Below are 23897 nucleotides of genomic sequence, written 5' to 3'. Positions count from 1 at the left end.
ATTTGCATTTTGTTAATACTTCTTTGAATATATTTATTTTTTATTTCATCAGTTTTGCTCTCATCTTTATTTCCTTCCTTCTATTATATTTGGATTTATTCTATTATTCTTTTACCAGCATCTTAATTTTGATGCTTTTATTATTTTTCAATCTTACTTAAGCATCTAAGCCTATAAATTTTCCTCTAAGGACTATTTTGGCTACATTCTCACATGCTTTTATATGTAGTTTTTCTGTTATAGTTTAGTTCTGAATATTTTCTAATTTCCATCATATTTTCATCTTTCAACCATGAGTTATACAGAAATATTTCTTAATTTCAAACAAAGGATTTTTCTAGCTGTCTTTCTGTTATTGATTCTAAAGCTTGTGGTTAGAGAACATTGTCTGTATTTGAATCATTTGAAATTTGTTGAGACATGCTTTCTGGACCAGAAGTGGTCATTTTTCACATATATTCTATGTGTGCTTGAAAAAAATAAGTTGTGTATTTTGCAGGTTTTGTGTTCTAATGTGTCCATTACATCAAGCTTGTTAATTGTGTTCATATCTTTTGTATCTTCATTAATCATGTCTTCTTAATTAGTCAACTGCAGAGGAAAACATATTAAAATCTCTCACTATGATGGCAGATTTGTCTATCATACCTTGGAGTTATGTCAATTTTTGCTTTGTGTATTTTGAGACTATGTTATTAGAGCATGCAAGTTGAGAATTACATATCTTCCTGGTGAATTGAACTGTTTCAAAAATTATTATGTGATGACTCTGTTTACCTGTAGTAATGTTTTGACCTTAAAGCTTTTTTTCCCCCAGCTATTCCATCAGTTTTCTTTTGGTTTGTCTAATAAATCTTTTATGTTCTCTTGCTTTCAACCTTTCTACATCCTTTTGCTTGATATATGTTTTGTGTAAGCTGGATTTTTAAAAAATCCACTCTGACAAATTATCTTTTAATGGGAAAATTTAAACCTTTTATATTATACAATCATTTCTATTAGTTCAGGCTTGCCCTAGAAATATTAATATGCATACTTAATAAAGTCTAATGTTAAATAGAAATTTGGGTTCCTCCTGAAAAGTCAGAGGTCTTAGAACACTATGACTTTAATTACTCCCTCCCACTTCATACTCTATGGTGTGTGTATTTTCACGTTGCCTTGCTTTTTCTCACAAGTCGTTATTGTTATTGTTTAATAAAACCAAAGTCAATTTAGATTTACTCACATATTTACCACTACTTTGTTCACCATTCCTTGTTATATATCAGTTTTTCTCTTTGGGATTACTTTCTTTCTGTCCAAAGTACATGCTTTAGAATTTATCTTCCTGTTGATGGCAAACTTTCTTAGTTCTTGCTTGTTTTAAGATGGCTGTTCCCTCCTTATTCTTGAAAGAGCACTGATATTCACAGGGTATTCAATTCTCAGTAGGTAGTTGTAATCTCTCTGCACATGGAAATATTATTCCAATGTCTTCTAGCCTCCATTGTGCCTACAGTTCATTGTCATCCCCTGTGTGACATCCTTCAGGCTGCTTTTATGGTCTTTTTATCGTCTTTAGGGTTCTGCACTTCCCTTTTGTGTGTCTAGTTGTTCATATTTTGGTATTTATGCTGCTTAAATTCATTAAGCTTCTTGAATCTATGGATTGTGTCTTCTATCAGTTTGGGGAAATTTTTAGCCATTATCATTTCAACTGTTGCTTTTCTTTTATTCTCTCGCTTTTCTGCTTCTGGAAGTCTGACAAGGCATGTTAGTTTTTCTTAGCCTATCTTCTGTGTTTCTTACCTTATCCCATATTTTTTCTCTCTCATTCTGTTCACTAATTCTCTGATCAGCTATGTATGACCTCTCTCTGTTGAATTCATTCACTGAAGATTTGTTTTAATTTCAAATATTATCATTTTCATTCTGTGAAGTCATATTTGGTTCTTTTTCAAATTCTCTTGACCATATTTTATGGTCTCTTGCTCCTAATCATATGTTTAGATCCTTCTTTAATTCTTCAAATATATTAATCATACTTAGTCTGCTAATCCCAATATCTGAAGTCTTCCACTTTGATTCTCTGGGCTACTGTTTCTCACCTCTTGCTCCCAGAACCATGTTTCCTTCTTTGTTTTGTAATTTTTGACTATGTGCTTAGAATCATAAACTTTGTGTGTGGGAATTCTTTGAGACCTGGGTAGAAGGTAGTTTCTTCCAGAGAGAGTTTACATTTGCTTCTTCCTGGTGCCTGGGGGAAAACAGCCAGAAACCTCTTCAGACTGAATTCTTAGTGTGAAGGTTCAAACCACTCAAATAATCTGGAGCCCGCAAATCCATGTGAAGGCAGAATTAAGGTGGTGGATTCTCAAGGGAAGTTTTCTATTTCCTGTCCACTCAGTGTCAAGGTCGAAGATAAACAATCAGCCTCCAGATCCACCCAGAGGGTAGCAGTGGCAGATGAGAAGGAAGAAGGCTTATTTCTAGTTCACCCTCACACTAAGGGTGCAAATTTAACTAGCCCAGCTTTATCAGGGGTGTCATAGTAGAGTCCCCACCTTTATGGGTCCTGACCTTTGTCTCCCATTCCCTCTTCTCCATGAGGCCCTGAAAACCAAAGCTCTACTTCACCAGATTTTAAAATACACTCTCGGCCAAAGCCAGCTTCATGCTCTGAGTTGCATTTTGAGTCCCTGCATTCACTGTGTTTTGGACTCTGAGTTCTTACTATATTAGTCTGCTTGGGCTGCTGCAACAAAATACAACAGGCTGGGTGACTTAAACAATAGACATTTATTTTCTCACAGTTCTGGAGGCTAGAAGTCCATGGTAAAAATGCCAGCCAATTCAGTTGCTGATGAAGGCATTCTTCCTAGCTTGTAGATGGCCTCCTCCTCACTGTGTCCTCACATGGCCTTTCCTCTGAGCATGCAGAGAGAGAACTCTCTGGTGTCTCCTCTTCCTCGTATAAGGACGCCAATCCCATCAGATTAGGGCCCCACCCTTATGACCTCATTTAACCCGAATTGCCTCCCTAAAGTCCCCATCTCCAAATTCCATCACATTGGGGGTTAGGGCTTCAACATACGAATTGGGGGGCGGGGTATATAATTCAGTCAATAACTCTTACTAACTTGTGAAAAGCTTTTCTTTTCTTATTAAATTTTACTCAACATTTTACAATTGTTTGGTCAAGGTACCCAGGGCCACAACGCTGGGAACACTGGAAACAGATTTCCTCTGCCAGGCATTTTACAAAGAATGATTCACATTTTATCAAACCATTTGACAAAGACCCAGGTCAATGCGGAAGGATACTTCAGTCACATGGGTGTGAGGGTGGAAGCTAGACCAAAAGAAGGACTTACTGCCATGAGGTTATTAAGCTGTTGACCAGAGGACTCTTTCTTGGGCGTTGTTAAAGATGTTTATCTCTGTTTTCTTTTGGACCTGAGGGTGGGGTGCAAAGTGAAGTGTAGGTGAGAATTTTCTGAGAAACAATTTGGTTCACCCCCAGAAGGCCTACATTTGGCCAGTGTGTGGAGGTCAGTGGCCCCATATTGGTCATCCCCCACATGTCCTGCAAGAGGTCACACCAGCCTGGGTTCCTGAAGCCAGCCCCTCTGAAGGGCACTGCCTCAGAGTCAAGCTGTGCAGAGGGGTGTTCCCAGCATCTCCACGGGTTCTTAGTGGGCTTCAGGTGGTGCTGGGGGAGCCCAGAAAGGCTGAAGAGAGTCTCCTCCTAACACTGTGTGGGAGGAGAGCCAGGGAGCGTACAATGCAGAAAAGAAGGTATAAGTGTGAAAACTCCAAGTCTACGACTGAAGAATAGGAGCTGTCTTCTTGCAAATAACAGGGTAAAAGGACGCTGTGTTCCTAATCCTGTTCAGGGGACTGGCCCACAGGTGAGCCTCAAGTGTGTCCAAGGACTGCCTGTCTAGTCACCTTTGGGGTGTCTCCTTCAGCAAAAAGCACATGATATGTTTTATGAGCTGAGCATTCATTTGTTCATTAACTGTGGGTAATGATCTCCGCCCTTGGGGAACAGGCACATATGAGAGAAGACAGGCGTGTAAATAAAAACCTGGAGTACAGATAAGTGCTAATGGAGGTGTGTCCAGAATACTATGGGAAAACCTGGGAAGGAACCACCAACTGGAACGTCAGGGAAGTTTTCACAAAGGAGGTGACATTTGAGCAGGGTCTTGAAGGATGTGTAGGCTTGGAAATCAATATCTCAACAGTGGATGCAGGTGCAAAGGCACTGAGGTTTGGAACAGCCTCTTAGAACTGAAAGTAATTCAATGTGCCTGGATCAAGACGAGGACAGAGAGGTCAGTAGGATCCAGGTTGTCGTGACCCCACATGCTTGGTAAAGAGGTTGGAGTTTTATCCTGCAACCAATTTTTAATGGTAGAAATGTTAGTCTGTTGGTAATAATGATAATAGCTCTCTTATTGTATGCCTATCATGTGCAAGCACTGAGCTAAGCCCTCCGCATAAATGTTTTATTCTGTTCTCTTGCTAGCACAATTAATTAATTAATTAGGTTTTAATAGACCCATTTGATGGATAAAGAAACTGAATCATGGATAGGTTAAAGATCAGGAAACTTAGCTGTAGCACATAGCAAATAAGTGGTAACGCTGGGGTTTAAACCCAGTATTTCTGGCTCCATTGCCCATGCGCTTTAGTAGCTGTGCTGTGCTGCTGGATGGAACAAAGTCTCAGAGTAGATGTGGGGAGAGAGGGGCTGACAGCACTGGGATCAGCCTTGAGGAGACGAGGGCCACCCTTTGTTCTGAACCAGAGCAATAGCAAGAAGGTCTGAGTTTTTGAACGATTGCTCTGGCAGCAGTGGAGAAGATTAGAAAGGGATATTGGAGGCAGCGAGACCAGTTAGGAGGCTGAAACAGTTACCCAAGTAAGAAAAATGGTGGCATCAATCAAGGGTTTGGAAACATGGAGGGGGAGACAGATTTGAGGAAGATTTAGAGAATGGGATGGGACTTGGTGGCTGATTGGATGTGAGGATTGAAGAAGGAGGGATCTTATTCAACATTGTATCCCAAGTGACGAACACAGTGCCTGGCACATAGTAGGCACTCAGTAAACAGTTATTCAATGAACAAATGAATGTAGACTCAATGCTTTCTGACTTGGACCAATGGGAGACTTAACAAGGAAATACAAGAGGAGGAACATGCTTTGCAGCCATCAAGGGGGAAATATCGTGCATTTGAAGTGTCTGTGTTTCCTCCAGTGACATTTGGATGCACTGGTTGGAAACTGGGTAAAGCTGGGTTCAAGAGAGAGACTTGAGTGTTATCTCATCAACACATCGGTGGGAATTGGAGCCTAAGGAATGGACAACATTTCTTGGAAAGAGCGAAGAGAATAAGAAGATTCAGAATGGATCTGGAAACACCATCCTTATAGAGGAAAGAGATCCAGTGAAACAGAGAAAGAGCAGTCTAAGAGGTAGGAGGAGAATCAGGCTGCAAAAGTGGGGTTTCCAACTCGGGTGTGTCTGGCCATGGCAAGGATGAAAAGTCTTGTGGGAAAGGACTGAGAAGAGAACGTTGGCTTTGGCTTTGGCAGAAGACCTTTCAGTGGGGCTGAAACAGACAGCAGTGGAGTGGGGAGTGGCTGGAGGGAAGGGGAGGCTCTGGAGGCCGGGAGAGTAGACAGCCCTCTCACAAGCTTCACGGTGAAGTGAAGGAAGGAGAAATGGGCGTGGCGGGGGGGGCTAGGGTGAAGAGAAAGTTTTGGGCTACTTAGGGTGTTTGTTTTTTTAAGATATTGGAAGCCTGCATGTTTGTAGGCTGAGGGCAGAGCAAGCAAAGAGGAAGAGAGTGACGATGTAGGAGAAAGGATGGGGAATGAAAGGAGATACGAGAAGTAGTGAGAGGCTAACGGGACTGAGAATGCAGGGCTCCCTTGGCAAGGAGCGGGTGAAGAAAGACGCTCTTATGAGAAGGGGCTGAGAGTTTTGCCTGCAGGAGTGTCGAGGAGGACACATGTCCTCTTGGTCTCCCCATAATCGTGGAATGATTATGCATCCCAGGCACTTGTATGTGTGTGGACATGAGGACCCTTCCTGGAATTCCATCCCCCTTGTAGGACCTCTGCTGCCTGAGTTGGGAAGGGAGCTGGGAATGTTCCCATGACTAGGGCCCCCAAGGGCAGTAAGAAGGTCCAAAGAGAGAAACAAAGTGCTCTGGTGTGAGAATGGCCGAGAACCTACGTCAAGAGACCAGCATTGTCTGAGCACCTGTGGGCTGTGCAGCTCTACACTTACTGGGCCAGCAGGTGAAGGGTGTGTCTCTACTAGGTAAACTAGGAATAAATCAATTAAAAACACCCCAGTCCATCCTCCTGGAAGCTTGGCAGATTCAGAGAAAAGGAAAAAGAAGGCTGAGTGAGTGATGCTGGCCTACTGCGTATGCAGCCTCCACCTTCTCCCTTTGATGGGGATTTCCTTGAGAAATATGAACTGCCCCCGGCCATGTGGGCTATCTTAGTCCTTATAGTCATTCCGCCCACAGTAATATTTCCCAGATTTGGTTAGTTATCAAAAATACCTGGGGAGACTTTAAAGAGACAAATTCCAAAGCTCTTTCCTCAAAGATCTGATTCAGTGAGTCTGGGATGGGTGCCTGGAACCTCTATATTTTTGTGTTGTTGTTGATGTCTTAATAGTTTATAACACTGTGCAATTTTGGTTGTACATTTTTGTTTGTCAGTCACCATCTACATGTCTCCCTTCACCCCTTGTGCCCACCCCCTACCCCCATTGCCCCTGGTAACCACAATACAGTTTTCTCTGTCCATGTATTGGTTTATATTCCACATATGAGTGAGATCATATGGTGTTTGTCTTTCTCTTTCTGGCTTATTTCACTTAACATAATACTCTCCAGGTCCATCCATGTTGTTGCAAATGGGACGATTTTGTTTTTTTTTTATGGCTGAGTAGTATTCCATGGTATATATATACCACATCTTCTTGATCCAGCCATCAGTCAGGGGACACTTGGGTTGCTTCCACTTCTTGGCTATAGTGAATAATGCTGCAATGAACATAGGGGTGCATAAGCCTCTTTGGATTGTTGATTTCAGGTTCATTGGATAGATTCCCGGTAGCGGCATAGCTGGATCATGGGGTATTTCTATTTTTAATTCTTTGAGGAATCTCCATACCGTTTTCCATAGAGGCTGCCCCAGTTTGCATTCCCACCAGCTGTGTATGAGGGTTCCTGTTTCTCCACATCCTCTCCAACATTTGTTGTTTTTTGTCTTGGTGATTATAGCCATTCTAAGGGGCGTGAGGTGGTATCTTAGTGTTGTTTTGATTTGCATTTCCCTGATGACTAGTGATGTTGAGCATCTTTTCATATATCTGTATATCTTCTTTGGAGAAGTGTCAGTTCATTTCCTCTGCCCATATTTTGATTGGGTTGTTTGTTTTTTGTTGTTCAGTTGTGTGAGTTCTTTATATATTATGGAGATTAACCCCTTGTCAGATATATGTTTTGCAAAAATTTTCTCCCAGCTAGTGGGTTGTCTGTTCCTCTTGATCCTGGTTTCATTTATCTTGTAGAAGCTCTTTAATCTGATAAAGTCCCACTTGCTTATTTTTTCTTTAGTTTCCCTAGTCCGAGTAGGCATGGCATCCAAAAAGATTCCTTTACGACCAGTGTCAAATAGTGTGTTGCCTATATTTTCTTCTATGAGTTTTATAGTTTCAGGTCTCACCTTCAGGTTTTTGATCCATTTTGAGTTAATTTTTGTGAATGGCGATAACAGATGGTCCACTTTCATTCTTTTGCATGTGGCTGTCCAGTTTTCCCAACACCATTTATTGAAGAGACTTTCCTTTCTCCATTGTATGTTCTTAGCTCCTTTGTTGAAAATTAGCTGTCCATGTATGTGTGGTTTTATTTCTGGGCTTTCAATTCTGTTCCATTGATCTATGTGTCTTTTTGTACCAGTACCATGCTATTTTAATTACTGTTGCTTTGTAGTATGTTTTGAAGTCAGGGATTGTGATGCCTCCAGCTTTGTTCATTTTTCTTAGGATTGCTTTAGCTATTCGGGGTCTTTCGTTGCCCCGTATGAATTTTAGTGTTCTTTTTTCTATTTCCATGAAGAATGTCATTGGGATTCTGATTGGGACTGCATTGAATCTGTAGATTGCTTTAGGTAATATAGACATTTTAACTATGTTTATTCTCCCAATCCATGTGCATGGGATGTCCTTCCATTTCTTTATGTCATCATCGATTTCTTTCAATAACGTCTTGTAGTTTTCATTGTATAGGTCTTTCACCTCCTTGTGGAACTTGTATTTTTAAAGGGCACCCTGGTGGTTCTGACCAGTCAAGCTTATGTGTTAAATAACAATCCCCCTTTCCTCCCAGAGAAGCACACAGCACCCCCCTACGCCGCCCTCAACCCAGGAACCCCCAGCTTCAGCCACACTGAACTCCTCGTTATAGACACACCTGGCCCTTTAAGACCTCTGTCCAGGCGCATCTTGTCCAAGGGTGCCTTCCCTTCTCCTCCAGGCAAATTCCTATCCCCCTTCAACACACAATCCAAACCCCCCTCTTCTGAGAGCCTTCCTAACTCTGCCAGGTCTGCTCCTTCCTCTGTTCCTACAGCACCTTTCGTTTGCATGGGTGTCACGTTGTACTGAGTTTAGAATCTCTCCCCCCTAGCTCACGAGCGCCCAGATGCCAGGGTGGCATTTGGTTGATCTCTTCTGCAGTTAGCACAGTGCTTGGCACAGAGGAGGAGCTCAGCAGGTGTTTGAACACGTTAATAATTGATGGAAGAGACCTGTCTCTGTGTCAGGTAGGCCTTAGGTACGGCCCCGCCCATGTTGGGCCTGGGGGGCCTCCTCCAATTAGGGCCTCTCAGCTCAGCCTCCTGGAAGACAAGGCTGAGGAAATTCTTGTGATCAGGACTGAAACCCTGATCCGTGCCAGTGCCCCCCACCTGCTCACGTTTGCCTTTCTTTCACAGCTTCTCAGTATGAAACTCAAGACATACAATCCAATTTGCATCTGAACTTTGCTGGATTTAATCAGGAAAGTTAATCCACCTTTGCTAGAAAAGAAGTAAAAGTGAGAGAGGAGAGAAAGGAGAGCTGGGAGGGGGAGGGATGAAGATGCCAGGGAGGAGGAGGGGCCATGGAAGGAAGAGGGAAAGGAGAGTCATTTCATGAACTTCAAAGCCAAAGATAACAGTGTTTTGATTATTCGTTCCTTGGGGATGATCAGTATCACTCTTCCCTTTGTAGACCTGAAGAATGAGAAGTAAGTCTCCAGACAAGGGCTCACTCGCGAGTGCAAATGTCAGGAACATGTTTGTTGGTTCATCTGTTCGCTCACTTATTCATTCAGCAAACATTTACTCACGCCCTCTCTGTGCTGGGCCTTGTGGGAGATGCTGGCTGGTTACCAGCGAGGTTTCCCCTGAGAGCCCCACAGCCTGCTCTTCATGACTGGGTGGCTCTGGAAGGACCCAGGTGGCCTCCTCCAGGTCCTAAACCTGGTTCCTTTCCTGTTTACAGTTGTCTTCACCTCGCATTCTATATGGGCCTTCCTCTTCCCCTACAGCTGGCGGTGGCCTGGGTGTCCGCGCACACCATCCCCTGTCCCTGAAGACAAGCCCAGCCCCTCCCCAAGCCAGGGTTCTGAGCCCCTCGTATTTGCCCCTCCCTGTGCTGTCTGATTTCAGCACTCGTCACACTGTATTGTGTTGGCGTCCCCTTCTGCACGGAGAGGTCTCTCAGGGCGGGGGCCGTGTGTAGCTTGCCTGCCTTGGCTTCTCCAAAGCCAGCACTTGGCGAGCGCTTCTAAACTGCTGAATGAACAAGTGAATAAACGAATCCATGCATCAATGAGTCAACGAGTGGACGAAAGGGTTTACTATCTCAGAGCCACCCAAACTAAACCTGAGGGGGCGACCAAATTTCCAGAACCTCTGAAAGTTCTCAGCCTCTGCCCCTGGGCTTTCTTTCCCAACTTCCTCAAAAGCCTTCCTCAAAGGTGCTGGAGGCCTCTCTCCTGGGACTCTGGAGGGTTCAGGTCTTCACCTTCCCACCGGCCTCCCCTCCTCCCCACCCTAGTGCCAACTCCCCAGCCCTGCCCGGGGCCCTCAGCAAGACCCAGGCAGGAATCCCCGTGCACACTGTGCCCAGGAGAGGGGAGTCCCCTTCCTTTCATGGAGCTAATAGTCACACTGGCAGCAGCATCAGTAAACCAAGGCCGGGTGGGGCAGGTCAGCCCTCGGGAGCTCAGAGGAGTGCTCTGAGGAGGAATAGGGGAGGCAGGACTGGAGCAGAGCATTGAGGAGGGGCTCTAGCTAGCTGGGAAGGAGCAGGGGCAGGCCGTGTAAAGCCTAGGCTTTCCATGCCAAGATGCTGAACTTTATCTGGAGGGTCAAAACTGGCAAACTTTTCTTTGGCAACAAAAGCCTTCCTTCAGAACTTGTAGCCATTAGATTGTGACCGGCTGTAAGTTATAGAAAACTCCTCCACAGAAGCTTGAACAAAATGTGATTTATTTTCTCCCCATACCAAAGGTCCAGAGTTAGAGAGGCCAGGGCTGGTTTAATAATTCCCTCAGTGACTTGGGCACCTTCTGTTTTTCCCTCTGCCATTCTTTGCATGTGGCTCTTACCCTCATGATCACAAGAAGGCTGCTCCACCTCTGTCCTCACATCTATATTCCAGGAAAAGCAAGGAGAAAGACAGGAAAACGCCCTGAGTACTCCTCAGCTCATGTCTCATTGCCCAGAATCCTATCATTTAGCCATTCTTAGCTCTGAGGTTAGCTAGGTACATTACCACGCTCCAAAGTCAGCATTCTGGTGGGAAGGGGTTCATGGAGGGAGGGACGTTGAGTAAACCACTATCTATGTCTGTCACAGAATTCCAAAACATGAACTGGATCAAAGTGGAACTGCTCTGTTTGGAGGAGGGCCCTCCCCACCCTGGCTCCTTTTCCACCTTTGTTGGTGGCCCCTGAAGTATCCTTACAGAACCCTGGGGTGCCTGGGAACCCAGTTCAAAAACTATTGCTCTAGGGCAGAAGTCAGCAAACTTTTTCTGTAAAGAGCCAGATAATAAATATTATAGGCTTTGAGGACCATGTGGGGTTTTTGCTGCACATTCTTCTTTGTGGTGCTGAATTTCTTTTTTAACCCTTTAGAAATTTAAGAATGCTTCTTCACTCAAGAGACCAGACAAAGACAGGCCATGGCGGTGCCGACCCCGTGGCCTGGTGGTTAAGTTCGGCACACTCCACTTGGGTGGCCTGGGTTCGGTTCCCGGCCACTAGGCGGTGGCCAATAGGCCACGAGCCAGATTTGGCCCAAGGGCCATAGTTATCCAACCCCCGCTCTAAGGGATTGTGGGGCACAGAGAGTTTTGGAACAGAGTGAAGGATGGGCAGGGAGCACAGCTAGGAGGCAACCCTTGGACAAGACAGCCTCAGTCTAGACCTGTTGGGACTCCAGCTTCCCCGAAGTGCCCGTGAGCTCTAGGATCCCCTGCAGCCTCACTGAGACATTGGGCACAGGCTGGCACAGGGAGCCGTGTTTTTCGGCTAGTCCTGGACAGGGCTCAGAAGCAGGGAATGTTCTCCAGGAGTGGGCATCCTCCATGATCCCACTCCCATCCCTCACGATTCTCAGGAACGGCAGCTGTCCTGACGGATAGAGTCTCCAGGACTCGCTCTCCCTTACCCTCCCTGTGCAATGACCACCGACTCAGGATCCCCTAAGCCCCGCTCCTGCTCCTGGACCCTATACCGGCTCCTGGCTGGTCTCTCTGCCTCCAGCCCTCCCTTCATGCTGAGCTGTAGCTTCCCCTCATCTTCACCATCAAGTCCAGGCTGCTTGCTCTGGCCTGCCAGGCAAAAACCAGCTGCAGAGTCAGCCAGGCTGCTCTCCGCCCCCAACCCCACCTCAGTTTCCCTCCCTACTCTTCATTCCACTGTTCACTACTCCCCGCATTTCCTGGGCCGACCCCACACCCTTCTCCATCCTGCAAGGCCCAGCATGCCCACCGACTCCACACGACCCTTACATCTCTCCCTCCTCTGGGATCCTCGGTGCTCACCATCTGCACCATGCCCTGGGCATTTAGATTCTGCCCTAAATCATCAGGCAAGTGAGATCACCTAGGGGAAGCAGCTAGCTCGGTGCTTGGCACATGGCAGGTTCTCAGTCATTATGTCTTAGATGGCGGGTTCGTCTGTTCATTTGTCTGACGGGTGTAAATGGGGTGTCTGAGCCATGTACAAATGTGCCTCTTTGATCATGCCTGTTTCATGTACTGCTGCTCTCCTGCCTCAGAAAGGTGCTCTGTGAGCTTCATTGATCTGCATGTTAGTTAATGAGTCATTATAGGATCCTATCTTTCAACAAAGGCCAAAGCAGAGGAGAAAAAAAAATGAAAACATCAGTACATCGTGCACTGGGGGCCGTCCCGAAGCCGCAGCGTTGTTCATGTCGTACAGTCTACTTACTGTAATTAGCCCCTACGTTAGGGTCAGACACTCTAATATGCAGTTCACATCAAGGGCTGCTCTAACCAGTGATCTGAATCATTTTATGGCTCTGGGTTCTGGCCTTCAAAGCAATATTTTCCCATTATAGACTTAGTAACATATGCTCCCTTTGTTTGGAGGTGGCTCAGTGAGCCAGTGTCCTCTGCCCCGGGGCTGGCTGGAAGGGGCTGATGGTAGCAAGAATGTGCAGCCAAGACCCTTATTCCCTGCAGAGGCCCAGCCTCTCCTCCTGCAGAAGCACTATGGCCTTGCGGTATCTTGTGTGCTGCAGGTGTTTGCTGAGAACCTGCTGGGATCCAGAAAAAGAGCTCAGGGAAAGTTTGAGAGGATAAGTCACAGTCCCTTCCTTGTGGACCTGAGACCTCACTGGGACACTATGAGGCAGTAAAACAGAGTAGCAAAGAGCCTGGCCTCTGGCTTCCTGGTGAATCTCAGTTCTACCACTTAGCTGTGTGATCTTAGGTAAGTTGCCTAACCTCTCTGTGTCTGGGGTTTCCCATTTGTAAAATGGAGGTACTCATAGTAGCTATTGTTGTGAGTTTTACATGAGTTGATGTGCATAAAATGCTCAGAACTGAGTCAAATATATTATAGCTGGTAGTGAAGAAATACAGCCCTCGTCGTGAAGAAATCTCATAAGAGAAGATGATCAGAGACTAATTAAGTATTTCAAAGAATCTCCCAGACCAGGGGCTGGCAAACTACAGCCTGTGGGCCAAATCCAGTTGATGGCTTGTTTTTGTAAATAAAATTTTATTGGCGCACAGCCACGCCCATTTGTGTACATATTGTCTGTGGCTGTGTTCATGCTACAATAGCAGAGTTGAGTAGTTGTGACAAATATATGGTCTGCACAGGGGAAAATATTTCCTATCTGGCCCTTTACAGGACCAGTTTGCCAACCTTTGTTCTAGATGATAACTCCTGTGAGGGATCCAAGAGCTTAGCAATCCGTCCATGCTGGAGAATCGGGAAAGGTTTGGAGAATGTTCTCCCGTTCAACATTGTCTGGGCCTCTGGCATGGGCCTGGCATGCCGACAGGCTCTGGCAGTATAGGGGCAGTGAGCCTGGCCCCTGCCCTCCAGGAAGGGCAGGTGTAGTGGAGGACCGGGGACACAGATGAGTCACAGGGCAGCAGGTGAGTGCTGACGCAGAGGTGAGGGAAGGAGATCAGGGAGCACTTGGAGAAGAGAGGGCTCCAGGATGAAGAGACGTTGCCCGGGGAGCGAGGGGAGAAGAGAGGGAGGAGCCTGTGCCAATCGCACTCTCGAGTGGGCCGCCATGGGGGGTGCCCAGGAGCTCAGGTAGCCACACAAGCTGAGGGGTGGGGAGCGGGGAGGGCAGCAGGGAGCAGATGCCGACGGCCCCTCCTTGGGTGTCGGGCTAGGAAATGGCGACGTCATTCCATAGGGCAGGACCTAGGAGAGTGAGAGATGGGAAGGAGACTCCAGCCTGAGGAGATGATCCCATGGGGATGCCTTTGGTCATCAGGGAGCATGGGAGGTGAGCTTGCCGGCTCTGTGGGAAAACCAAAAAGGCCACAACATCCCTGCTCATGATCGACAGTTCCATTCCATCCCCACTTTTCTAACGTACGCCAACCATCCCCGGCTACAAGCCCACATCTTCCCTCACCTAGACTTCCTACAGCGCAGAGATCAGTCTCCTGGTTTTCCACCACCCCTCAGTGCTGTTCCTCCTAAAACAAAAATCTCATGTCATACCTTTGCTTACAACGCTTCCATGACGCCCTGTTGTCTTGAGGACAAAGCCCCAGATCCTTAGCCTGACAGACAGCCCTTCTAGTCTGGCCCTTCCTGCTTCTCCTGGGTCACTGCCCTCTGCTTCCCTCTCAGTTAAACAACTCCAGATTCATTGGGAGTCTGTGGACAAGTCAGGTGTTCCAGCCTCATACCCATCCAACTGCTCTTTCCTCTGCCTGGATTGCCATACCTTCCTTCCATTTGTTGAACTCCAGTTCATTTCCCAAACTCCGCCTGGGCTTCATTTCCTCCAGGAAGCCTCCTTTAGCCTTCCTCCCAGCCAGTGGCACTCACCTCCTCCCCTGTCCTCGCTGTCCATGCTCACGGACGTTCTTATTCAGAGGTGCTCCTCTGTGAATCCCGTGCCCGGTGCAGAGGGGCACTGCAGGAGTGGTCCCCAGGCCCATGGATGAGGGCAGCAGCACTTGGCTTCTGAGGTACCTAAAGGCACCTTGGGGTGAGGCTGTGCTGGCACCCTAGCAGTGTGTACATACTGGGCTGTTTGGTTTGGACAGAAGAAATCTGCACAACTCGGAAAAACATCCATGGGAATTCTCTCCTCCATGGGTTGTAGAATAGAAAACAAAGGAGCACCTTCAGCCTCTCCGCTGGGAGATTGAAGATCTTCATCAGATTGAAGCCAGATTGAATGGACAAAGAGACCCAGATTAGACATTAGGAAGGGTACCTCTGTGTGTTCTGTCTTCATGAAGGGCACCAGCACCCACCCACCCCATGAAATCTACATGTCATCCTAGATCCCTCCCCCTTTCTCAGTCCCCACATCCACCCAGTCACAAAGCCCCAAACATTGCTAGGACCTGTCTCTCCTTTCCATGCCCATTGCCCTCCTCCCTCGCTCACCTAGACGGCCACAAAAGCCTGGAAGCGTCCTCACTCCTGCCACGTCAGTTACCACACAACAAGCCAGACTGATGTTTTTCTCAAACATCTGTGTGTCCCTGTCACCCACTGTTTAAAACCCTCGACTGCTTCTCCCTCTTTTTGGGGCAGGAGACCCTTTGGACCTAGCTCCAGGCCAACTTCTCAAGTTCTGGACCTTCCTGAGTCACCTCCTTGCGCTGAAGGCCCAATCAGGTTGTCCCCCAGAGTGAAGCAGCTAGCAGGTGTGCTCAGTTTATAGACCTGCCATGGACAGACACTGAACACTTGTTCTGGAATGTTCCATCTCTGCCACCGCCCAGGCCTTGTGCACCTGACTCCTCAGAATATCCCTCTCCCAGCATCCCCCTTGGGCCTGACAGTCTTCCATAGCCTCCAGAATTCCCTCAGACACCACCGTCATGAACAGCCTCCCCACCTCCCCCCACTGCAGGCCCCGTGAGCCACAGGCCTCCCTGTGCTGCCCCAGCCCTCACTGTTGAAACCCCACCTCTGAGCCTGGCAGATGGTGAGTGCTTAGTAAATATTTGTGGAAGGCAGGACTAAAACAAGTTAAGAAAGAAGAATCTTGTTGAAATCTCCTTCCTGGAACATTCATCTGTTCAACAAATAAACAAACAGGAAGGATGGAGAAAAGCAGGCAGAGGAGAGGCTGAGAGGAACTGCTGTAGGTCCCTGGGGGCAGGAGAGCTGAGATTCTACATGTGGCCTGAAAAATTGCCACCAAGCCTGCGGGATTTTCTGCGCATTAAAGCGTGAAGAAAGAGTCTAATCATCTCGCAGTCGGCCAGATGTGCCTGGTGTTGCCATGACAGCCCCCGGAATTGGCCAGATGTGCCGTGAACATTTTTGGAGAACATCAGGGGACCCTGGAGACTGTGTGGCCTGGAGAGAAACAGTTTACACTCATAAAGGTGGCGTGGGAATGCTCAGAGTGGGCCTGAGGCTAGTGTGGGCTGGCATCACGGGCACCGGGACATAACAAGGAAACTTCTTCCTCTCCCCAAGGCTGTGGAAGTCGCTCCCAGAGCCCCTGCCTGCTCCCTAATTCCGTGCTCCCTCCCTAGGTGATAAAGCTGGCCTTCGAGGAGTTTGACTTGGAGAGGGGCTATGACACCCTGACGGTCGGGGACGGTGGGCAGGACGGGGACCAGAAGACAGTTCTCTACATGTAAGTGAAGCGGAGCGTGTGGTCGGGAGGGCGGGAGCACAGGGGCGGTGAGACGGGCTTGCCGAGTCCTGCCTGGTCCCCCAGACCGCGCTGGGACAAGGACAGGTGTCCTGCAGAGCTCCTGGTTTCAGCAAAAATCCCTCCACCTCGCTCTACCCCGAGCCAGGGAAACAGAGCCCGGGGCCGCATTCTCACTGGGAATTCACGGGAAGAGTGTGCGGGATGAGCAGTCTCTTAGGGAGCAGGGGAAGCAGAGGTTTTGCATGTGCTCCTGGAACATTCCGCTCGGCTGTCTGCTTCTATGCAGACCCTGCTTCTGCCCCCAGCAGCTTCTCCTCAAGGCCACACACATCTGTTGCGGTCTGACTTCAGACAGAGACAATGGAAGTGTGTTGCTAACCTCCCTGTATGCTCAGAACTCTCTGGAAAATGGATGGTTTCAGGGAATTGGGACTGCACAGACAGAGTGACCACATTTTCTCAGCCGAGAAAGGCTAGTGTGACATGGTCTGGTCAAGGGAGGAGGTAATATCAGGCCATCCTACCTGGGATTCCATTAGGTTGGGTCTTGGCTCTTGAGGGCCACTTAGCTCCTCCTTTGCCCACCACTGTTAGTCTGACGGGAAAGCAGGGAAAGGCTCCTGTTCAGTGCACGTGGCCTGGCTTCAGAGACAGACAGGCCTGACCTCATCTGTCTCCCCTGCCGAGAAGGAAAGGATTTCATGTATGTGAGTACCCACCCTGTGCCCAGGCCTGTGAGGATGGCTTTCACATCGGTTATCTCATTTAATCCCCACAGCAGCCCCGTGAGAAAGGTGTTATTATTCCCGTTTAACAGGCGGAGAAACTGAGGCCTAAAGGTTGCAAAGACGGTTGGTGACAGAACCAGCACCTGAGCTCATGTCTTTTGATTTCAGTCTGGGTTGGTGTCCCGTGCCACACCCGCTCCCAACCCGATGAGCTCCAGGCTGTCACCCTGTGGTCTTAAGGCCAGATGAGACACGGCCATTCAGTCAGAGCTGGCTGGTCCAGGAGCTGGTCTGTTCTGGGAGCCTCCCACACCTTCCCCACACGCACCTGGAGAAGACCCTCTCAGGGCAGTTACCCGCTGAGTCAGGTGACAGGTGACATAGCTGGCACCTGGGACCTCTCAGGAGAAAGGAACGGGATGTGAGCCTGAAGGACATCCTCCCCCTGCCTGCTCCACTGTATTAGTCAAGGCTCTCCAGAGAAACAGAACCAATAGGATGTATATAGAGAGAAAGAGATTTGTTATAAGGAATCAGCTCACGCAATAATAGAGACTGACAAGTCCTGAGATCTGCAGGGTGAATTGGCAAGCTGGAGACCCAAGAGAGCCAGTGAGGTAGTTCTAGTACAAAGGCCAGCGGGCTCAAGACCCAGGAAGAGCTGATGTTTCAGTTCAAGTCCAAGGAAGGAAAAAAACAATGTCTCAGCTGGAAGGCAGGCAGGCAGGAAGAATTCTCTTTTACTCGGGAGAGAGTCAGCCTTTTTGTTCTAGTCAGGCCTTCAACTGATTAGATGAGGCCCACCCACCTTGGGGAGGGCAATCTGCTTTATTCAGTCTACCAATTTAAATGTTAACCTAATTTGAAAACACCCTCACAGAAACACCCAGAATAATATTTGGCCAGATATCTGGGCACTTCGTGGACAAGTTAACTTGACATATAAAACTAGCCATCACACCCACATCTCCCTTCCTCTTGGTGCATCCCCGTCACTCACCTGCCCTGGTTTGCTGACTGTCTGGTACATCAGCTCGGGGTGCCCAAGAGGCCAAGATCCCACTCTGTCTCCTTCAGTGGCCCCAGTGTGCTTTGTCATAGAGAGAACCGTAGAATAGCAGAGCTGAAAAGACTCTTGGGGATCATACAACTCAATCCCCTCATTTAATGTGGAGTGAAAAAGCCCAGAGAGGCTCAACCACTTGCTGTGGGTCCCACAGCAAATGAATGACAGATCCAGGGCTGGTACCCAGGTCTCTGGACCCATCTGGTTTGAGTGGCCTCCCAATAAGTTCTTAGCAGCCCAGGGGCTCTCCCACCACCCTCAGATCTCTTTAGGTCAATGTCAATGTCAAACATCAGGGAAATACATGCAAATGGTTGGGCTCCTTTGTTGTCATAATTGGGTCACACAGAGGAAAAGCAAAGGCCTTGGCCTTCTCCCCGCTCACCACCACCCCAGAGTCAGGAGCCAGCCCGGCCTCAATCTTTACTCATCACAGAATGTCTTAGCCCAGCCCAGGCATGTCACACAGGCCAGGCTGGTCTGTCCCAGGGGGTCTGTCCCAGCTCCACCCCACAGCACTCGGGGTGTGCTGATTGTCTCTGCAGCCAACTCAATACCCCACCCCAAGCTCTGAGACCCCAGGGTGGAGGGGAGTTTAGGACCCATTAATCTAACTGCCCCTTCCACAAGGGGCATGCTGGTGATTTGTCTGGTCTCAGCAGAAAGTGGAAGCCAGGTTTCTTCTGGAAACCCCAGCCTAAGCAGCGGACTCTGGCTCTTCCACTGTCCAGCAGGCTGACTTTGGGCAAACCACTGCCCGCTTTGCACCTCTGTCTTCTCACCTGTGTGGTGGGGATAACACAACCCCTATCTCATTGGACTCCTGGGGCATTAAATGAGATAATGAATGGGAAATTGTCTGACTTGGGTAGGTGCCTGGTGAATGTGAGTTGAATCAGAATTCTCCCCATGCTTAAACTCTCTTCTCAGAAAGAATGTGGCCCTGGGGAGACAGGTGCGCTTTAAGCCTCACTTCTCATACTGGAATGGAAGGAGGTGTCTCATTAAAAGGAATGACTGGGTGCCGGCGGGGGTGATGGGTTTCTGTCTGTGTCTTTTCTGCAATCCAGTTCACATGAGAGATCGAAGGTTGCAGGAGGGTAGACACCCCCATATTAGATCTGGTTCCAGCTACCCCTGTCCCCTGAGCAACAAGGACAGACATCTCTCTCATTGCGGATGAGATTCAAGCTCCGCCCGTGGCCGACGGGGAGATGTGCTGAGTGTCCCAGCACATGGAGCACATGTCAGAGACACTGTGGGGCCCAGACTGTGCCCGAGTGGGCCTGGCTCCTGGATACTCCTTTGGATGTCACTGGTCAGACAGTCATTATGTTGGGGTGCCACGGTCACATGCACGCCTCTGAATCTCTCTCTCCTGACAGCCTAACAGGTACGTCGGTCCCGGATCTCATTGTCAGCACCAACCACCAAATGTGGCTCCTCTTCCAGACCGACGGCAGTGGCAGCTCCCTGGGATTCAAGGCTTCTTACGAAGGTAACTGCTCTTGAGGAGCCAGTGGACTCGCCCTGGCGTCAGACGCTTGGGGTCTGGATTTGGAGTCAGAAAAGCCCTGGATTCGAATCCTGGTTCCGCACCACACCGCACCAGCTTCCTCTCCTTAGGCACATTATTCGACTCCTCTGAGCCCCAGCCCTCTTCTTTGTCCACCGGGTCTCCTGGGTCATTTTGAGGATTATCTGGGATAAAGCACTCAGAATGCTGGGCACACGGCACCAGGCGCATACGTCAGTTCCATCCCCAATTCATACCGGGCTTATACAGACCTTTTAGAGGCCCCGTAAACCTTCTGAGCCTTGGTTATTTTTAAAAATCTTGAGACTGGAGACAGTAGCTTCCCAAGCTACCCTATTAGGGTGTCATAGTGATGAGTGACTCTGTGCATCAGGCTAGGGACAGACACACATTGGTGACCTGAGGAGGATGCAGACAAGGATGACCTTCATCTCTTGGTGGGAACAGGTATTAAGGGAATGGCAGACTCTGGGTCCCAAGACACCACCACCGTCACCCCTCCATGTATGCCCAAACCTCCTGTTGGCCAATGACTGCTAATGCCAATCCCCCAAAAAAGGGGGCAGAAGCCGTCCCCTAAGTATTTGTTAAGGCCCCACTAGGTGTTAGACCCTAGACCAGCACTAGGGGAACAGATGGTCAGATCTAGGCCCATCCCCAAGAGGCCTGCACTCTAGCAGTGAGACAGCAAAGAAGACAAATGAGCTATTATTAAAGCAAGCAAGCTGGGGCAGACATCCAGTGGGGCACAGAGAAGGGGCAGTCATCCTTTCTGGGGCATCAGGAAAGCCTTTATCAAGAAACCGAGCCTGAAGTCTTTAAAATGACTAGGTGGCGTGGCTGCTAGAGACACAGAAGGCAGGCAGAGGGGAGAGAAGGTATCCTTCCTCCACCCCCATTCAGAGACCTACCCATTCTACATGAGACGATTTAGGGGGAGCAACTCCAAAGGACTCTTATTCTGCTCGCTGTGCCTCACACCCACAGTGGACCAAAGGTTCTTCCTGTACCAGGACCTGGTCCACACTGGGTACACAGGAGGTGTATTCGTTTCCTAGGGCTGCCCAAACGAAGTACCACAAACTGGATGGCTTAAAACAACAGAAATTTGTTCTTTCACAATTCTAGAGGCCAGAAGTCTGAACTCAAGGTGTCAGGAGGGCCATGCTCCCTCAAGACTCTGGGTAGAATCCTTCCTTGCCTCTTCTCAGCTTCTGGTGTGGCCAGCAATCCTCGGCATTCTTTGGCTTGTAGCTGCACCACTCCATTCTCTGCCTCTGTGGTCACACACATCTCTGTGTATCTCTCTCCTCTTCTTATAAGTACACCGGTCATATTGGGTTAAGGGGCCACCCTACTCCATCCAGTATGACCTCATCTTAACTTGATTACTTCCGCAAAGACCTATTTCCAAATAAGGTCACATTCACAGGTACCAGGGGTTAGGACTCAACATATCTTTTGGGGAACGCAGTTCAACCAATAACAGGAGGCTAGCCCATATTTCCTGTACTAACACTGTCATACCATGATGCCCACTGGGTAAGGACGATGGGTGTACTGTTCTAAGAACAGGAAGCATGTGTCTAGGTGAGACAGAACAGCAGACAGAGAGTACCTGGGGGGTGACAAGTGCTGAGTTCAAATCCTGGTTCTGTCACTTTCTAGCTCCATGGCAGGTCAGGGAGCCTCTCTAGGGCTGTTCCTTCATCTTTGAAATGAAGATAATGATATGACCTAGGTCACAGGGCTACTGTGAAGCATAAGTTTAGATAAGGAATGTGAAAATAAGAAGTGTCGCAAATTGCAAAACAGTTAGGGAGTGACATAGGTAGTTAAATGAATGGGCTGTTCTGGCACATGACGTTACACACAAGCAGCTGGGGGCAGTGGAAAGAGCACCAGCTGAGAAATCAGGAGACCCTCATTCAGGTCCAAGCTCTGACGCATGCGACTTTGAAAATGGGAATGGACTTGGACTCGAAGTTTCTAAGGTTTCCCCATCTCTGATGGATGTTCAGCGGTGAATGTTTCCGGAAGTGGGGAGGAATGATCCCGTGTCATCCACACACGGTTAATCTGTCCATATTTTATCAATGGCTTGGATAAGACATAAGTAGCGTGTACTTGAAAGGGTTGACAATACACCAATCAGAAAACAGTGTGCAGAAAGATCTCAATGGGATGGAGCTTTGGGCTAAATTACCAGGATAAGATGAAGTGGGGGATAAATATCAAGTCTGTATTAAGGTTCAAAATATCAGCGACTAGAATTGATCCCAGGGAGTTAGTTGTGCTTTATTCCGTTTTGATCAGGCATCAGAGAATTGAGCTTAGATGTGGGGACCTGAGCTTGAGATGGATAAGGACAAGAAGTCAGTCAAGCCCGATGAGAGAGGTTAACAACCCCAGGCATGTTTATTCAGGGGAAAAGTGGACTCAGGAGACTTGAGAGCTGTGTCCAAATCTTTGAAGTGTTGTAGTGTGGGAAAGAGGAACTAAACTTGTTTGGTGTGATTTCATTGGAAAAGAAAGGGACATATTTGTTAAGAGCCTACTATGTACCAGAAGCTTTATGTTCATTAATCTCGGGGTTTTCAGTGTCATGCAAAGACTTGGGGTACCCTCAGGGACCACCACGGTGGGATAGGGGATGCCTAGCAGGGAGGGGTCTAACTCTGCCTCCATCTCTTCTAGTCCCATAAGCCTTCTTTTAAGAGGGGATTTGTAGCTAAACACACGTTTGAAAAACACTGCTTCTGCTTGATCTCATTCCATCCTCACAGCTATGCGATGGTGGCTCTTTTATAGATGAGGAATCTGAGACTCAGAAAGGTGAAGTAACCTCCCCAGGGTCACACAGAAGTGTGATACCTGGCGGAGTGGAGATTTGACCCCGTGTCTCTCTGGCTTCAATGACCAGAATTTTTCCTCTGTACCAGGAGCCTCCCCAAGTGACAGAATATCAATTCCTTATAAAATCTTTATAGAAGCCAAAGCTTCGCCCCAATCAAATGGGCCATATATCATGCGCCCGAGTTCCTTGTTGCTAGAGGTTGGGGTTTTGTTCATTAGTTCATCTGTCCATTTCACCCAGCCAGTATTGATTAAGCTTCTGTTATGTGACCAATACCAGGCTGGGTGCTGGGGTTATAATAGCAAGCAACATAGACACAGTCTAAACATATGCTGTGTGGCTGCTGGTCACGGACTAGGTGGGGGCAGGATTTTCCTTGGATCCATGACAAATTAGGAAGAGAGTCGCTAACCCACATGGGCTACATAGGTTCTGCACAGAGAGGCAGGTTCTGTGAATATAGAACAGACTCTGGAATTGAACCAGACCTGGTGGATCCCACCTTGGTCCCAACTGTATGAACGTGGGCAAGTCCTGTGGTCTTTCTGAGCCTCAGTTTCCCCACTCATAAAGTGGAGATAATAACAATGACCTCATAGCATCGTTAAGGAAGTGAAATGAGATCATAGAAAGTTCCTTGCATAGCATCTGGCACAGTGGGGCTCCCTCCCCTAGGGCCACGAAAATTCCTCGCCACCCAAACTTTCCATTATTACTGCTCTCTACTCCAGGGTATGCCCTCCTCTGCTGGGGACACGTGGCTCCTGGCCTGTCCTCCAAGTGACCCATGCCTGCTCCCATAGGCCCCAGCTCTAGGTCCCTGCCTCACACCTGCTCTCCCCACCTGGGGCCCTCACTCCCCAGACTGTCTGAGAAATGAGATGGTTCACCTGCCACAGTGTAGAGTGTGGGAGAAGAGGTGGCAGAAGGCAGATCCAGGTCACGGAGAGTCTTAAGGCCTCATAAAGAGTTTGCACTTTGTACAACAGGAAGAAGAACCTGTGAAGGGTTATATGTCGGGATGGGCCTGCCTTTCCCTTCTTGTCCCTTCCACCCTTGACCTTTTACTTGAGGGGTGAAACCCATGAGTCTCATACCTTTGCAGTGAGGAGCCCCTCTGCTATAAAAAAAGTGGGTCGGTTGAATTCCCTGGTGTCCTGATGTGACTCTGTGTCCCTTCCCATCCTGCTCTCGGCTTCTCTCACCTGCAGCCTCCTGCTTCTCCTCCACCTCTCTGGCTGCTCCCTCACAGCTCATGAACCATTCCTCACTGCCCCT

The 23897-nt window shown here is 48.2% G+C and overlaps 1 protein-coding gene across 2 annotated transcripts in view; it reads left to right on the top strand.

Moving 5' to 3' along the window:
• The window catches only part of CSMD2 (CUB and Sushi multiple domains 2), a 606380-nt gene that overhangs the window by 312845 nt on the left and 269638 nt on the right, over positions 1-23897 (top strand). For both annotated transcript variants that reach the window (XM_058553610.1, XM_058553609.1), the window contains exons 11-12: positions 16307-16410; positions 19611-19723. In XM_058553610.1, the coding sequence (XP_058409593.1) occupies positions 16307-16410; positions 19611-19723 (217 nt within the window). The remainder of the gene's footprint in view (positions 1-16306; positions 16411-19610; positions 19724-23897) is intronic.

Source organism: Diceros bicornis, chromosome 13 (genome assembly GCF_020826845.1).
Source record: "Diceros bicornis minor isolate mBicDic1 chromosome 13, mDicBic1.mat.cur, whole genome shotgun sequence".
Taxonomy (NCBI): domain Eukaryota; kingdom Metazoa; phylum Chordata; class Mammalia; order Perissodactyla; family Rhinocerotidae; genus Diceros; species Diceros bicornis.
The sequence above is the reverse complement of the archived record's forward strand: the minus strand, read 5'-3'. Positions and strand labels throughout refer to the sequence as shown.